This window comes from Saimiri boliviensis, chromosome 4 (genome assembly GCF_048565385.1).
Source record: "Saimiri boliviensis isolate mSaiBol1 chromosome 4, mSaiBol1.pri, whole genome shotgun sequence".
Classification (NCBI taxonomy): Eukaryota; Metazoa; Chordata; class Mammalia; order Primates; family Cebidae; genus Saimiri; species Saimiri boliviensis.
Genome location: NC_133452.1, coordinates 27643297 through 27661269, shown reverse-complemented (window position 1 = coordinate 27661269; position 17973 = coordinate 27643297). Strand labels below are relative to the sequence as shown.

At 32.1% G+C, this 17973-nt stretch overlaps 1 protein-coding gene across 2 annotated transcripts in view; it reads left to right on the top strand.

The window, feature by feature from the left end:
• VTA1 (vesicle trafficking 1) overlaps positions 1-17513 on the top strand; it is a 69184-nt gene extending 51671 nt beyond the window's left edge. For both annotated transcript variants that reach the window (XM_003926865.3, XM_074397382.1), the window contains 3 exons: positions 3217-3393; positions 8721-8801; positions 15277-17513. In XM_003926865.3, the coding sequence (XP_003926914.1) occupies positions 3217-3393; positions 8721-8801; positions 15277-15422 (404 nt within the window). In that variant the 3' untranslated portion in view covers positions 15423-17513. The remainder of the gene's footprint in view (positions 1-3216; positions 3394-8720; positions 8802-15276) is intronic.
• The last annotated feature ends 460 nt before the right edge of the window (positions 17514-17973 follow it).

Here is a 17973-nt window from a genome sequence, read left to right as displayed (position 1 = left end):
ACTCCTTGAGTTTCTATGTAAATAATGATGTCATCTGTAAGGAGAGACAGTTTTGCTTCTCCCTTTCTAATCCTCATTTTTTTCTTTTTCCTGCCTATTGCACCAGTGGCAATAAATTTTTCCGTTGTTTTGTTTTTTGCCCTATGTGATACTGAGAAATTTTCTTTATTTTCCTAGGGTGCTGAGAAGTTTTGTCATAAATGGATGTTGAATTTTGTCAGGTGCTTTTTATGCATTTATTGAAATTACCATAAGATTTTTTTTTCTTCTGTTAATGTGAGTTAACATTGATTGATTTTCAAATGTTGAACCAACCCTGCAGTCATTGGTAAACTTAGTCATGATAAGGCCTTGTATTATATGGCTGAATTTAATTCTGATATTAAGGATTTGTTTATCTACATTTCAGTGTTTGTGAGGTTTGGTATCAGAGTTACAATGTCCTCATAAAACAAGGTGAAAGTAATCCCTTCTCTGTTTTCTGAAAGTGTTTGCGTAAGATTGGTATTTTTTCTTACTTGAATGATATAATTCACTGCTTATTTCATCTGGGCCATACATTTTCTTTTTAGGAGGGTTTTTAACCATGAATTCAATTTCCCCAATAGATTTCGGACTGTTCAGATCATTTCTTTTTGGGTGAGTTAAATATTTCAACAAGTACTTTGTAAAATTTTTTTATTCTTTGTTTTCTTTTTTATTTTTTTCTTCCTCCACACGAGTTTATTTTGCTTTTGGCTTTTTTAGCTTCTTAGGGAGGAAATGTAGATCTTTGATCTTTAAACTTTTCTTTTCTGATAGTAGAATTTAAATCTATCAGTTTCCCTGTGAGCACTGGTTTAGCGATATCCTGCACATTTTGGTATTACTCAGGTCAACGTAATTACAGCTTTTTTTGTGATTTTTTTCTTTGAATAATGGATTATTTATAATATGTTGTTCAATTTCAGAATATTAGAGGTGTTTCTGCATATCTTATTGTTGCTGATTTTTAATTCGATTCCATTTTGGTCAGAGAACATACTACAAAAGATTTTGGTATTTTGTAGTTTGCCAAGATTTATTTCATGGCCCAGCATATGGTCTGTCTTGGTGAATATCCCATATGCAGTTGAAAAGAATGTATTTTACAGTTATTGGTTATGATGTTCTGTGTTAATATCTCCAACTTTAGGGGTTTTACCAGTTCTGTCAGTTTATTTCATTTTGAGGCTCTGTTATTATATTAGACACATGTATCCTTATAGTTATTTTTTATGCAGTAACCTTTTTATTATTATAGAACATGCCACTATATCTTGCTAATATTCCTTGTCACGGATTCTGTTTGGCCTTATTGTAAAGTTAGCCACCCCAGCTTTTGTCAGCTTGTTATTTATGTGAATTTTTTTATCATTATGAAATCTTCCTTTTTATCTCAGGTAATATTCCTTGTCATTAATTCTATTTGTCTGTTGTTAAAATTAGTTGCCAGCTCTTGTCTGTGGGGTATTTCCATGGTGTATCTATTTTTATCCTTTTAGTTTAAACAAATCTAGATCTTTGTATTTTAAAGTACATTTCCTGCAAAAAGCACATAGGTACTATTCTATTCTGTCTCTTAACGCTGTGTGAGAAACAGTTTAGTTCATTTACATTTAATGTAATTGCTGTAGCTAGATTTAAACCTGTTTTGCCATTTGTTTTCTATTAATCCCATCTGTTTTTGTTCTCTTCTTACAGTCTTTACCCTCTCCCCGTTTTTCTCTTTCATTTCTTATGTCTATATTTTTATTTATGGCCTTGAACAAATTTATCATAGCAGATTTAAAGTGCTTTTTCGCTGATTCATTATCAGGATCATTTTTAGGTCTTTTTCGGTAGACTTTTTCTCTCATTTTCCTTTTCTTTCCTAATTTTTAATAATTTCTATTGTTGATAACATGTTGAATCTTCTCTGCATCCTGTGTCATCTTTCTCTACAAAGTCTTGATTTTTGTTCCAGTAGACCATTGACTTGCCAGAACTCAAACTTTGCCCCCGCTTTCACCTTGTAAGTTGTTGCTTTTCTCTAGTGCCTCCTAGAGTCTGACATGAGTTTGCATAATTCGCAGCTTGCAGGTATTTAGTTGGGGTTCATACAAACATTTCATGGCTCAACTTCTTGGCAACTCTTTCTTTTGCGTAGACTGTTGAGTGCCCTCAGATGAAAAGCCACATAAAATCAAACCTTACCTGGTAAGATTTCCTCTTACCTTTATTCTGGTTTCTACCAGCTTTTGGTCGTGCCTTAATGTCTTTATGTTGTGGAAGCCTTTTCCTTTCCCAAAATGTATAAATGTTAGAGTTCTCCAGTATTAGGGAAAGTCATTTTAAAGTATATAAAGTATAAATCAGTCCACAAGGTTGTGTGATAAAATGCTCATCTCAGATTAGTAGGGGAATTTAACTTTTTCTTATTTGAAATTATCTACATTGAATATATTTGAAATTATCTAGATTGAATATCATGTTTATAATCAGACAAAAAAGCTATTTTAAAATGTGGTAGGAAGCAATAAGATATCTCTTTGATAAATCTGTAGCTCTAGCTTGCTTTTCTTTTATTTAAAATTACTGTGATTCTTAAAAGCAGCTGATTGTCATTTTATACCCAAAATTCAGTTTTTCAAAGTAGTTTTCAAAGTTGGCTTGTGAGACACTTTATTTTAAAAGTTTACATTTCAAAACTTTTCAAAATGAAATATCTCATTTCTACATAGGTAAATGCAGTAGTTTTTTTTGTTTGTTTGTTTATTAGCTAAATGCGTTAAACAACTAACACACAGATAGTCATATAGTAGCTAGTACACGGAAAATATTAAGCGAAAATCCGCTGTCAGAAAATGGAGTTCTTACTGGGTAGCGTAAATGTGACATGTTTTGCCAGAAATATCCTTGAGTCTTCATAAATTTAAAAAAAGTTTATTTTAAATAAAAATACACTAGATGCAAAGTTTACAGAATTAGAAAATATTAACCTGAAAGACGTGATCATCATATTGTCAGGTACGATTATATTTTTTAAGAAAATAAAAAAATTAAAAATACTCTTTTAAGAATAGAGCCTGCTTCTCCACTGCATTAAACAGAATTGCATTTTAAAATTGGGTTTGTCATGTGTATAGTGAAATAAGAATACTTGACATTTGTATTTCAAAATACCTACGATAACATTGTGTATATGTGATCTGATAGATGTTGAAGAAAATGAAGATGCTGGAGCAGCCTCTCTGCCCACTCCACCAACTCAGCCATCATCATCTTCAGCTTATGACCCAAGCAACGTGCCATCAGGCAACTATACTGGAATACAGATTCCTCCTGGTGCACATGCTCCAGCTAATACACCAGCAGAAGTGCCTCACAGCACAGGTAGGAAACTATAACTGAATGATTTATTTAATTCCCCTTTTATAAATAAGAACTTCATTTCTTATCACGTATGTGCCTCATAATGATGGTCATGAAACACACCAAGTTCCTTGAATTCCACTTGAACCCCAAGAAACGTTAAATTATTTAAAGTTTTAATATTAGTTGTATTCTAGTTACTTGAGAAATGACAAGTATTATGTGCATTGATTACTATTTACCTTACAGTTTATTAATAAGATTAGTTTCTATGCTTTTCATGTATATTGCTGTTTTTCTTTTTCTTTTCTTCCCTTTCTTTTCCCCTCTGTATTTTAGAATAGCACGAAGGTGAGTGGAGTTTATTATAGGATTTGTCACTCAGGGTCTCATTGTGATACCTAGGTTAAATTAGTCTTGTCTTATCCCTTGGGACCAAGCCTCTGCCCTCAACATGCTATATTATGATAATGAGGAGTAGACTTTGAGGCATAAAATCTCAGTAACAATGAAATCATAGACAAGTGATACGAGGAGTTCGGGTTTTTTTTTAACCTTACAAATATGACACTTTAAAAAACTAACGGAAAAGAGGGATCTACTATCTTTGAATAAATCAGTACTGTATATGTATGTTTTTATTTTTAAAAATCTGACAAAACTAGTCCTCTGTAGTTAAGTTGGGGTCAGTAAAGACACTTTGACAACACTTACCCTTCCCTTTAATTGCATTGTTGACACAGTATCACCTTTATGTCCAAGTAGGCCACTTGCAACTTGCAACTATAAATTTTACATTTAATTTTTTTAAGAACTTTTCTTAAAAATATACTTTTATCCCAGATGTCTTATGGTACTAAACTGTACAAACACTTTAAAATACTTAATTAATAGAATGATAGTCATCCTTCTAGCCCTGATTTCTACTGTTCCTATTATGTAACACACTATTACTTTACTGACTTTCATTTGTCAGCCCTATTTTACCCAAACCTTGTAAGTTATTTTGTATGAATTACATTACATGTAAAAGTTTTCTGTTTGACCATTGTAGCATCAAATATGATTAATATCTTTCTGCCTATTTTAAAGCTTTCAAGTTTATATTATCTACAAAAATATTGCTAGCATTTTCTTTAAGATTATTGATGAAATGATAATTTTAGTACTGATTTCTTTTTGTGTCTTCATTCAACATATTTTACCCTTTTTAATATTTTATGGTCTATGTGATGACATTATTAGACATACCTATTTGCATTTGTTTTGGAAGTAAAATTTCATGGAACACTTAAATATCATGTTTAGAAATATTCATTATTTCCTGTGTACAATAATGTAAGTGAAACCAGCTGCTTAGATCTATTTGCCTTAGATGAATACCATTCAAATTATGCTTAAAGGTTTAAATCCTAATCAGGAGTCCCAGACACAAGCATTCTCAAAGAGGAGCCAAGGGTAAATAAAATGCATTTTGGAGGAAAAGCATATTGGTTATTTGTTTCTACCCCTTCCTAAATCATAAACTCAACTGATATTTCTCTTGGCCTAAGTTTTTCCTCTTTCTAATATGAAATTAATCTTACTAACTTCTCATGGCTATTTTAATTATTAAAAGAGAAAAACTATAAAAATGGACTAGTAGTAGACCTATCATAAAATCAGTGTTCAGCAAATTAGCCTCTTTTCCCTCCTTTTGTTCCTCTTCCTTCCTATTTCTGTGCCAAGGAAGGACACGGTATTTAATGGCAAGTTAATGAATACTTAACTTAGGGTAAGATACTAACCTTATAGAAAGACTGTCCAAGGAGTTTTGTTTTAGACAGTCTGTCTCAAGGCAGAGTTGTAGTATAGGCACATCAATATATATTTTCTATATAGATACACTTTATGAGTATACAAAAGAGAAAACACTTTTAGTGAGAGGGCTATAGTAGATTGATCCATATGAAATTGCTAGCTTTCTATAACAAAAACGATAAAGTATTTGTAGTCTTATATATTCAAACTACTACACAATATATCTCCTGGCTGGAATATTCATGACATAAAGACAAATATTAGGTTGTTTTCCATTAGGAAGTTTTCTGTCATGAACAGTTCATTTTGATTCAGTTAACTCTAGCATGAGCCTCTTGTTTTCTCTCTCTTTTGTTCCTTAGAGGGAGGAATAAAATTAAAAACTTAGAACTTTTATAGATTGAGATCCTATCATATTTTATACACTCTTATAGCTTTACCAGTCAAAGAATTGTCATAGCTAATTTCCACACTTATTCTTGCAGCAGCTGTGTTATGTATTACTGTCTTTAATTTATAAACTCTCAAAAGACTAAGCAGTTATTCTAAGAAAAACATACCCAGTAATGACAGAACCAAGACCTGAATCCAAGTTTTTTTAACTTCATGTTTTGGCCACCTGCCTTATATTCTTCCTCCAAGGAACTGAAATCCTCTCAAATTAAACCTACTTTTCTGATTAGTATATTTCCCCTTAAGATTGGTTTGAGGTGTTGGAATCTCCTCCTTTTAGCCCCAGATTTTTTTTTCTAGTGTATTTAAAACAATAAAAAAAGTTCATAGTTGCCTAAAAAAAAAAAAAAAAAAATTTAATATATAAATAATACCAAATGTTTCCCCTCTTACTCACTTTAAGAATGATTTATTTTCTCTCATATAAAGGTTCAGGATGCACTTTTATCAAAGGGAAATCCTTAAGATAGCTGAAAAGAATAGTATGTACTAATTTACAGTTTTTTGTTCTACAAAAAAGCAAAGGCGGTGCAATGAGGACAGGGATAGGGATTGTTTAAACAGGCAAAGTGTTTGCTTCTTGTGCTTTCACCACTGCACAGATACCACATGCAGTTGATATATAGTGTATGTTTTTTCTTTCTCAAGAAATATACCCTTTTTATAGTTCATATTACAGAAGAAGATTTTAGTAATAAAGTTAAAATTATTTTGTGATTAAAGCTAGACTTTTTATTGTAAAATGTAGCTTCCTTTATACATCAAAATGTCAGCTGTATTGTTGCGTCAGAAGTACCACATTTGCATTATTCTGTAGGCTTTGATACTCTGTTGTTGAAACTCTGAAACTCTGGCCTACGCATTTCTCCCAGCACTATTTCTCATGATTACACTAAGGTTTCACTCATTCTTTGCTTATACTGTTCCTCATGGGTAAGGTAGGTAACATGTCTTTCTTCCTTTTTCTGTGTCTCTCCAAGTGCTACGTTCTTTGAGGAGTCTGTTTAATCACACTTGCTGGATAATTTTCTCTATCCAAAGATTTGTTTGGAGGATTTTAATTTAGACAGAAATGCAAATTACTTAGCAAGGAATGGCATTGATCTATAAATTACAAATTTATAGATCTTACAAATTTACCGATTTATAGTACTATTAGACTGGAGTAGATTTATCTTGTTGTTAAAGATGTATATAAACAATATATGTAATCTGCATAAGCTTTAGGCACATCTGTTTCAAAGCACTAGACATGACTAGTCTCTGAAGATGCATCTCAGATTTTACATTCTAGCATTTTTAAAATGATATATATTTCTATGCCTTTCAGTGTTTGGCAAGTTTTGTGGAGAAAATTATGACAGATGTTTATAATTTAAATATATTTGGTGAGCACTTATCAAAATCAAGCAAAAAATAGCCATTGAATAGGTCAGCCTGTCTCCTCACTTTGCATTTATACTTCTATACAGTTTTCTATAAATGCATTCATATATACACAGTATATAAGAATAGCATTATTTGTAATAGCAAAAGATTGGAAATTAAATGTCCATTAGTAATGGATTGCTTTATAAATTGTGCATGGATAGAATGGAACACTATGTAGCCATTAAAAAGAGCAAGGCATTTTGGTATGTATTAATATGGAATTACTGCTAGGACGCAGTAAGTGAAAAATGCGTAGAACAGTATAGTATACGGAACTTAACTACCATTTGTAAAACACACAGAGTATACCTTCTGGAAGATTTTGGTTTAGACAACTACACGAGTTTCTTAGCAAAGAACAGCATTGACATATATAGATTGGACGCACAGTTGTTTGTAGGTGGATGGAAAGGTGTCATAAAAACTGGTACTAGCCCTAAAGTGGCTTGGAGTAGGAGAGGCAGGTTTTAATCTTTATATTTTTTCATACTGTATGAAATCTGTACTTCACCTTTCATCTGTATCCCTGGGTACTTTAAAAATTTTCAATTTGTATTTAAAAAGTAAGATTTTTATGGCTTTTAATAGTTGCAAATGGTATAAATATGGAGCTGGTTTGCCCTGAAACACAATTAAGTGAGGTAAATAGTGTATATTTAAACCAGTTTTTTCTCTTACGTTGGGGATGAGAAAAATCTTAAAACTTCATAACAGAAGAACTTTAGAACTTCATACCAGAAAAACTTTAGAGCTTTAACAAATTTCAGAACTTCAGTCATCTTTTGTGAAACCATTATTCTATAACTCTCAGTGGATATATATATCCATGCCCCTAGAAACTTCCCTCTTTATTTTAACCCTTTTCTTTGTTTCCTTTTTTTTATTCCAGTATTTTTTTCCACTTTACCCTTCCTACAAATTGATTATTTGAATTCAGTGTATTAGTTTGGCAAACAGTCCATTTTGAGAGACTATTTAACTCCATTGATTTGGAGTAATCAACTTTTCTTCATTTTATTTTATTGTTGATTGAATCATTTCAGTCTTTTTTGGAAACTTTCAATACTTTTTGTTAATTTTTTTAGATGATTAATAAATAATCTTCAACTTTAGTATATTTCTTACCATTAATCCAGAATGCTAAGCTATTGATTGATTTGACAGTTTTGAAATATTCTAACAAAGTCAAAACAGTTGTTTATTGGAAAATTGTGTATTGAATATGTAAAAATATCATCTTAAAATGTGTAAACTAAAAAAAATTAAAAACGTTAATTTGTAATTTCATGCGTAGTGATGAAATTGGATTCATCCTCTAAGTTAAACTAAATTATAATTATATTCTACTTTATCACCAAATTATTTAATTGGCTAAGAAATTGAAAGGTAGATAATGTACTACTTCTACAGGTATTTGATAAGCTTAAATTGAGAAATAATTTGAAGCATTAGACAAAATACATATTAGGAAATGTATAGCCAGTACACATGTGTAAACACTCAGTGTCCTCCAACGTCAAATAAGTATATCCAATTAGAATCCATTGATGTTTTAAGAAAATAAGCAAGGTAATGAAATTTCTTCATGATTTTTTAGTGCTGTCCTACTGTATAATTAAAAAGTGTAATACTTTTGTACCCGTTTGTGTTTTTCTGACTTGCAGGTGTAGCAAGTAATACCATCCAACCTACTCCACAGACTCTACCTGCCATTGATCCAGCACTTTTCAATACGATTTCCCAGGGTAAGTCAGCTGACTGTTTTGTGAGACACATTTATCTTCTGTTTTGGTTTGCTGTTTTGTAGTTTTAACTTTACAGTACCATATATTTAAATGTTCTTACTTAAATTTGAATTTCTAGGTAATTTGAAACAAATTTATTTGAATGACTGTGTTCACTAGATACTCAAATGAACCAGGATTGTTTGATATTAAAAATACCAACATTCAAAGGTGTCCCCTTTTGTTACAGCTCTTTTTTTCATACACTACTGGATATAGAACAAACATGTAACTAAGGCTGTGATGGAAGCCTACACTAGATTATTTTAATTTATTTCAAGATTTCTGTGAATTGTGATTGTGACTTTTCTAATCTACACTAAGTTATTAAATTATCTAAAAAAGAAAGGAACTGACCATTATTGAAAATAAAAATGTCTGAGGTCACCTTAGTTGTTTGGTTTATAGGCTAAGTGATTGGTTTAGGTATAATCTTTACTGCTTTTCTGACTTCTCTTTGTTTTTTGGCCCAAATCAGGCATTGTGTTTATTTTGGTCTTTCTCATTCAGACTTTAGTTTTCTTCATATGTCAAATGAGATTTAATTCTCTTAAAGTGAAGACCTTGATTATTTTTAATAGCTGCTACTGAGTTTCCTCTGATAATGTCTGCAGGTATATTTTTCAACTCGAATTTTCTGTTCTCCCTGTATGAGTGGGAACTGGCTAGTAAGCCTACCTGCCTCTCAGCCATGGAATGAAGAGACCCTTTTGGTAATGAGGTGGATATCATACCTACCTTAACAGTCCTAGCACTGCCTGAGCAGTTTGTTCCACAGTTTTGGGGAGATGTTCTTTACATCTCTTGTCAGTTTTCCCTTTTCGGATTTTTCATTCTTTCTCTTCTTTTCAATTTTGTGGATTTATTTCCTTTTGCATTACTTTATCATTTCAACATGGTTTCAGGAGGAAGACTAGTTAATTATATATGCTTAGTCTACCACCTAGAACCAGTACCCTAGAATTCTTTACCCATCTAAACTGTCAGGCATGTGTTAGGGCAAAATAAGGATTTTTAAATATGTAAGAACTCATATTTTGCTTAGCACATTCCTTTTTTAAGGAACTTACCTCAGGATGTACTCCATCAAGATAAGGGTGGCAATCAATAAAAAGAAATATGAAATATAACAAATTATGAAATATGCTTCTTTAGATAATCTAACGAAGAAGAATTTTATGATATCTTTCCCACATGCCTGGAAAGTAATTGCTCCAAAATTAGAATAAGAAATCTGAGAACTCCCCTCCTTTAAGAAAAATACATGGATTTCGTAGTATATAGAATAGAAGCTGTAGAATATGAAAGACATAGATTAAAAAAAAAAAAGCTAAACTAAAACATCTAAGAAAAATTTGAAGTTATACAAGAAATCTCAATTTGGAAGCAAATAAAAATATGCCATGATTTTGAGCAGTAATAGAATTATGGAATATAAAAGAAAGGGATTTCATTTGACTTAGACACAAAGATTATTTTCCTTTAAATGACAAAACGTAGAGTACATCACTCAGAATGAAATGTAAATATCAACACTTGACATTTTAACATCATACTAGACGTCCTAACTAGTGCAGTAAGAAAAAAAGAAATCAGAGCTATACAGATAGGAAAGAAAAAATAATACTTTCTTTGTTCATAGATGACATGATTGTCTATGTAGAAAATCTGAAGGAATCAATTTAAAAAATACACTTAGACCAAATAAGTATTTTATTAGTGCTTTGAGAGAATCTGAATGTAGGATGGGTTCAACTGCACAAAAGGAATAGATTTTTACCACTTTTTTTATATAAAGTGAAGCGACCGCCTCTTAGTGCTGAAGTATGTATTACATGAATATGCCTTGTTTAATTACAGAAAATTCCAAAACTTGTACTATTTTTTTTTTCATGTAGAAAGGCAGGAATGTTTCCTAAGCTTTCCTGGACAGCAGATGAATGAGCGGTAGCTTTAGTTTGTACGTAGATACAGTTGAAGCACTATATGTACTCTCTGGACTACTTTGACAGAAGTAGGTTTGTGAATGTACAAGATAAGTCAACTTGAGTTGTAATATATTTTGGGGAATGAGTTCACTACAAATTGTGACTGTAAACATTGTACTGTAGATGTTTTTTAGTTTTCCCCCAATAAAACTTTTGGGAATACACTTAGGACTGATAAGCAGTTATAGCTGGATTGCAGTATACATAATTAATATGCAAAAATATGCTGCTTTTCACAAAGCAGCACAAAACAAGTGGGATTTGAAATTAAAACATGCTGCCATTGTGTTTGTGTTTACGTAAACACAATAATACAAAACAAAATACCATTTACATTAGCACCCCAACAAAAATATTCAGGTATAAATATAACAAAATACATTACAAGATCTATATGAGGAAAACAACAACATGCTGATGAAACAAATTAAAGAACTACATAAATGGAGAGTTCGTGATCATGCGTAAGAAGACTCTGTATTCTCAAGATACTAGTTCTTCCCAGCTTAATCTATGGATTACGGGCAGTCAGCATCAAAATCCCAGCAAGTTATTTGCTGTAACTGAGTGAGTGTGAAATCACCACTGAGACAAAGACTAGGCCAAATTACAGGGTCTTTATTGCCAGCGGCCACGGAGGACTCGCGTCTCTCTTACCCGTGGCCTGTGACATCTTGTTCACCTGGCAGTAGGAGGGTGAAGAAGGAAGTGCCACACATTTTTAAACCATAAAATCTCACTAAAACTCACTATCACAAGAACAGCAAGAGGGGCATCCACCCCCATAATCCACTCACCTGCTACCAGGTCTCTCCTCCTGTTCGATAGGAGATTTGGGTGGGGACACAAATCCAAACCATGTCACACTATAATAATAGATACATGTCATTATAAATTTGTCCCAACTCATAGAAAACACAACATCAAGAGTAAACCCTAATGTAGTTTCTCAGTAATAATGATGGATCAATGCATGTTCATCGATTGTGATAGATATACTGCTCAGGTCGGGGAGATTAATAATGGAGGAAGCTATGCATGGTGGGGAAGGGGAAATGAGAATCTTACCTTCCTTCTTAACTTTGTTGTGAACTTAAAACTGCTCTGAAAAATTATTTTTAAAAAATACTGCATTTATATTCACTGTCACTACCATTACCATCACTTCTGGTACTTCTTATATCCTTTTTCTGCTATATATTTCTCCATAGTGCTTAATATTTATCACCTTTTAATGCATATATTATATGTGTGAAATTAATGTATATTAAATATATTGCAATAAATTTGTGGCTAACTCTGGAGAGTGAATTGGATAGGTAAGTATTTGAAGCACACTGTTTACTTTTTTACTTTTACATCTCTGAATAGTATTGAGTGTGAATGACAACTTACCTCATAAAGTTTTTTTAGTATTAAGTGATATAATATCACAGTAGTGTTTAGCGCAGTACTTGACGTAATGAAATTCTGCCTGTAATTATTACTACTATTGTTGGAATTGTTAAGTGATGTCTCAACAATGCCTGCATGTATGACAGTTCTGTCCTGTGCCTTGCATCTAAGTCAGAGGATAAGAGAGTAACCAGAATGAGATTATCCAAGGCCCTTGACACGGTGAAACGACGTCTCTACTAAAAATACAAAAAATTAACTGGACATGGTGGTGCGTGCCTGTAATCCCAGCTACTCAGGAGGCTGAGGCAGGAGAATCGCCTGAACCTAGGAGACGGAGGTTGCCGTGAGCCGAGATCACGCCTTTGCACTCCAGCCTGGGTAACAATAGTGAAACTCCGTCTCAAAAAAAAAAAAAAGAATTTCTAGAAAAGAGCCTCTAAAGACCCATTTTGAAAATATTTACAATTAAGTGTTCTATCCTCCATTACGACATTAGATATATCGACATTGAAAATGGATACTTAATGTCAGCTGGGCATGCAGCGATTTCTCTTTACACTAAGTAAGGTTGTCTTCGATCCAGTGCTGACCTAGGCTCTCTTTGCCACTGTAGTAGAGGATTTAGCTGATAGTTTTAGCTCTCTTCTGCCTGATCTTATCCTGACCTCTGAAGAGGAGATGAAGCCCTCTTGTATAGATTGTCTTGTCTGCAGCCCATCAGGGACTTACAAGCAAAGATTTCAGAAGAGAGATACATTAGTAAACAACCCCTCTAATCTTTGAAACACCTTTTAGGTCCACATTGCACACTTTCTGGTTCTGATTATGGCCTCCAGTAAATTTTAGTGATAGAAAAAACAGCTTTTATTTTAGTGCCTTAAGCTTGTATTTACCATTTTGAGTATAAAATCAAATAAATTGAAATTTAGCACTTGTTCTCTTCCTGAAATGTGTTTACCCTTCCTGTATCTTTTTCATTTTCTCTGTTGAGTTATTAAATGCTAATTTAAAAGAATCCTAATTGACATTTTATTTTTACTTAGTTTAAAATTTTAATTCACATTTTATTGATGATTATAGACTACTATATTTTTTAAATGAAGGAGAGCTTTATGTGATACAAAATAGCAAGTAACTATGGTTTGTTTGCTTATATTTTTCATTGTTGAAAATAAATCTAATATCTCTATGTCTATAAATTACATTTTGCATATAAATCTATACATTGGTTATTTCGTTATATTTTATATATGAATTATACAATTGGTTATGTCTGTAAGCTTTATATATTTTATATCTAATATTTTTCTGTTAATATATTTTCATTCACATTTTATAAATATTGAAATTATGAAAAAATATATTGGTGTTTTAAAATAATTTAATCTTTAGTGGATAAGTTTAGTTTATAAAACAAAAATAATAACAGTTCTTGTAGCTATACACATTTTACTGATATGTCAACCAGTGCTAAAGCTAATGCTGTAAAAACAAGATTAATCTGACATTAATGCCTGCTTTCAGCACATCCAGTAAATTCTGGAATGATGGCTTGTGTATTTAAAACAGTGCCCTGAGATAGGACAGACTTAAAGCACAAAGTGAGTAGCGTTAAGGTAAACTCAATTTTCAAAGATGTTTCCCTCATCTAGACAGCATATATAGCCTAAATATAATTTGAAAACGCATTAAAAAATATGGTAGGTATTTTTCAAGATCAAAAATATGAACTGAAGCATACCTGACTAAATTGTCAACGAAACTGGTAGTTGATATTTAGATTTAATGGGTAACAAATGCCAAGTCAATAACTTCTGTTAAAATTGGAATCTGTAATCCCTGATTCACAACAAGGCCAAGTTTTATGTAATCTTCAATACTACTAGTTCAACAAATATTTGAAGATTTACTGTAGTGCCCTACACTCGTTACTGTGTTTAAGTATATGTGTATTTTAAAATCTGTAATTTAATTAATGTTTTATTCTATATGAACTTAGTTTGAAAATGTAGGAAATAAAATACAGCTTTTTCATATTCGTGCAGTGAAGTGATTAAGCACCTATAGGTGCCTGACACTGAGCTAAAAACTCTGGCATATATTGTTTTAGTAGTCTTTTTGAAAATTTTAGAAAATAATAATTGGGATCAGAATATTATATTAGCTGGCCTGGAGTTGCTACCTACTTAGAAATCTTTGCCTAGTTAATGTCAGTTTTTAAATTTTATGTTGTGTGTGTGTTCCAGTATTTCCAAGTATACAAATTTCCCAAATACATGAAAATGTCCAGAGAAGATGGTGGTTATTTCAAAAGTCAAGATACAATATCCATTTTTAATTTTGTCTTTAGAAATACATATTCAAGGAAATTTGTCTTAGATTAAATGAAGTGTTTTTAATGTGTTTAATTAACTGAAATTGTTTATTTGAGCTCTACATATTAATTATGTGTATAACTAGAAAACTTAGAAAAAGTTTTGGAGAAATAATTTGTAATGGTTGTTTACATGTTTAATTGTATATTTCAATGATATAAAATTTAAGAAACCTTAGGAACACCTTAAGAAATTTGTACATGGATGGCACAAAAATGTAAAATATTTTCATGCTAAAAACAAGCTAAGCAACCTGGTTTTCTTTACATAAAGTTTGTTATCCACCTTTTTTTATTGAAATTTACATTTATATTCCAGCTCAGTTGAGGGTTGAATTGGTTTTGTCTGTCTGTATTGTGCCATGAAGAGAGGCTAAGTGATTCTAGCATAGACACCAAAGCTACTATCCTTGTTTGTCCTTATTTTTGCTTCTTAAAGGAAAATCTTATTCATCTATGTTATTATGTATTGCTATGTCTGTGGTTTATATTAGTAGTAAAAAGACAATTGAAAAGGATGAAGAAAATTTATCAAAGTTCATATGGGATTGACAAAACCTATTGTGTTTTTACATAGCCTTAAATACATTTTTTAATCTTAAACATAAGCATTTGCCCAACCTTACAGAACACTTTTTGTATTCCTATAAATATCTTAATTATTTTTTTTTTCTAGGGGATATTCGTTTAACCCCAGAGGACTTTGCTAGAGCTCAGAAGTACTGCAAATATGCTGGCAGTGCTTTGCAGTATGAAGATGTAAGCACTGCTGTACAGAATCTACAAAAGGCCCTCAAGTTATTGACGACAGGCAGAGAATGAAGCCTTTGTATGACAAACCCATGTATTTTTGGCATGAGGAACTAACAGTCCATTACTCCATCTTCAGCCTATCAGGATCAGTTTTAAGGAAGACTTCAGTTTCACTGAATATGACAATGAAATCTGTGTGTATCAGATTTTTATTGAAGCATTCATCAGCAGCTTCAACCAGTTTTCATTGTCCATTGAGTAGATTCAGTCATCTCTGAGTATATAGGGCTGATGTTAGCAATGCCCATTGAACCCTGCTTCAAAAAATGAAAACACACCTCTGTAAAATGTGTACTGGGAATAAGCTTTATATTTACATACATTAGGGGAACTTTTTAAAATCTGTAATGTTTGGAAAAAGAAACAATATTACTTTGCTATAAAATAATAAATTTAACTTTTAATAAAGATTGCCAGAATATTCTAAATTCGAGATTTTTTTTGTTTTCCTCAAGTCATAAAACAAATATAAACATTCTAAGCTATTGGATGAATCTGAAAAGACATTAAGTTCAAATTTTGATTTATACTCATGTTAAATATAACTACATTAAAAGTTTAAGATTTCATGGGAGAAAATATAGTAAGGTGAAAAGGTAGGATCACTTTTAGACTTAATGATGTTGGTTTTCCAACTGCTTTCCCTTATCTGTTAAAGCATAAAATGAATTGGTATTTGCTTCATAGGCAGTTTGACTGCATGTATTAGAGAATGAAAAGAAGATATTTGTAGTAATGCCTGGAAACTTGGTGCTTTAAATTAAGGTACTCCTCTGCTGCTGTAGAATGGATTCTATGCAGTGGATAGCTGTGGATGACTCTGAATATTATGTTTAGATTCCCAGTTGTTAAGTTTATAAGTTTCGTGGGAAATTATGAACTTCTGTATCATCTGCATTTGTGCTGTGTAAAAAATAAATACAAGGATTATTTTAGTTAATTCAACTTATTACAAAGACAATTGTCTGTTTTTATTTGCCTGCTAGAATTGTATTTTTTAAAAGTAATTTTTATTTATAGGAATATCGGTGTTTCTATAGGAAGAAGCAATCTTTTTTTTTTTTTTTTTAAAGATAAATTTACAAAGTTACCTGAAATTTTTCTGATCCATTGTATTCATGCTACTAAGATGGGAATCTTTAAACACAGGGGTCAGCAAGCTTTGGCCCATGGACTGGCCACCTGTTGTGTAAATAAAGTTTTTTGAAACAAGACTATACCCATTCATTTATGTTAGTCTGTGGTTGCTTTCCATAACTGCAGAGTTGTATAGCTTACAAGTCTAAAACATTTACTATTTGGCCGTCTAAGAAAAAGTTAGTCACCTAGTCTAACGGCCTATTTGGGGGGAAAAAATGTATCATTAACTCATAATCATTTATATCCATTATTTTCTGCATAAATGTAATTCTACTGTTCAGAGTTTGATAGAATAAATATTCGGACTGACTAAACTATTCTGAATTATACACACAAAAATGCCTCCTAAAAATTATTTTCTCATTCTTTACAAGATGTATGAACATATTTATGGTTCCACATTTGCATCTAGAATCCAGTGCTCTTTTGAATCTTATTATAATAGAAAGATGGCTAGATGACCTTTAGTGTTGTAAGAGTTTCAGGAAATTTTAATTCAAACCTTGATATGTCTGTACACTAAAAAGTAAACCCATCACCTCCTGTTTCATACCCTACCTTTTTGTTCCCAGTTGAGAGAGCACATGGAGGGAAGGAGACAGTATAAAAATTATGGAGTCCGTGGATAATGGGCTGCATGGTGTGACCAAGCCCTTCTCTGTAAAATGGAAATGACACCACTAGCCATCTCAATAGTTTCGAGAATTCAAAGAGATACAGTACTTGAAGTGCTTAGCACATGGTAGCTTTCATAAATATTTAGTGTCAATACTAATGCTATAATGTAAATTGTTAATAGTTTATTTCCCAAATATTGATATCCCAGTTGTCTGTGTGGCCCAATGCTTAAAAATGCCTTCTTGCATGAGGGGGTTGAACTATACAATGTTTGTTAACTTTGTATTTGTATTTTTTCTTATGAAATCTTACAATAAAATTGCGAGATGTGTTCTGATGTAACTAGGATAAGCAATTTTCATTTATTCCTTCTATATATATTTGCTGAATGGCTACTATGTGCCTCATATTGTTCTTTGCAAGTAGAAACAACAGAAAATAAAAGTCCCTGCTTCATAGAATTGACATTCTAATAGGGAGCAAATAGACAATAAAATATACATTATATTTAATCAGTGGCTCTCAAATTATGATTAGAAATGCATATCTTGTGCCCCAGCTGTCCTAACCAATCAGAAACTCTAGGGATGGGTGCCGGCCTGAGTAAGAGACGCTTAAGGTCGTTCCTAAAGTTTGGGTGGTTTAGCTCTACGCAAGTCAGAAATATTGCAAGTCTGAGAGAAGAGATTCTTCTGAAACTGGTTCTCAAAGGTGTGGTCTCTGGACCACCAGCATCAGCGTCACCTGCAAACTTGCTAGGAAATTCCGGTGACCACAACTGTGCGAACTTCTGTATTAAATA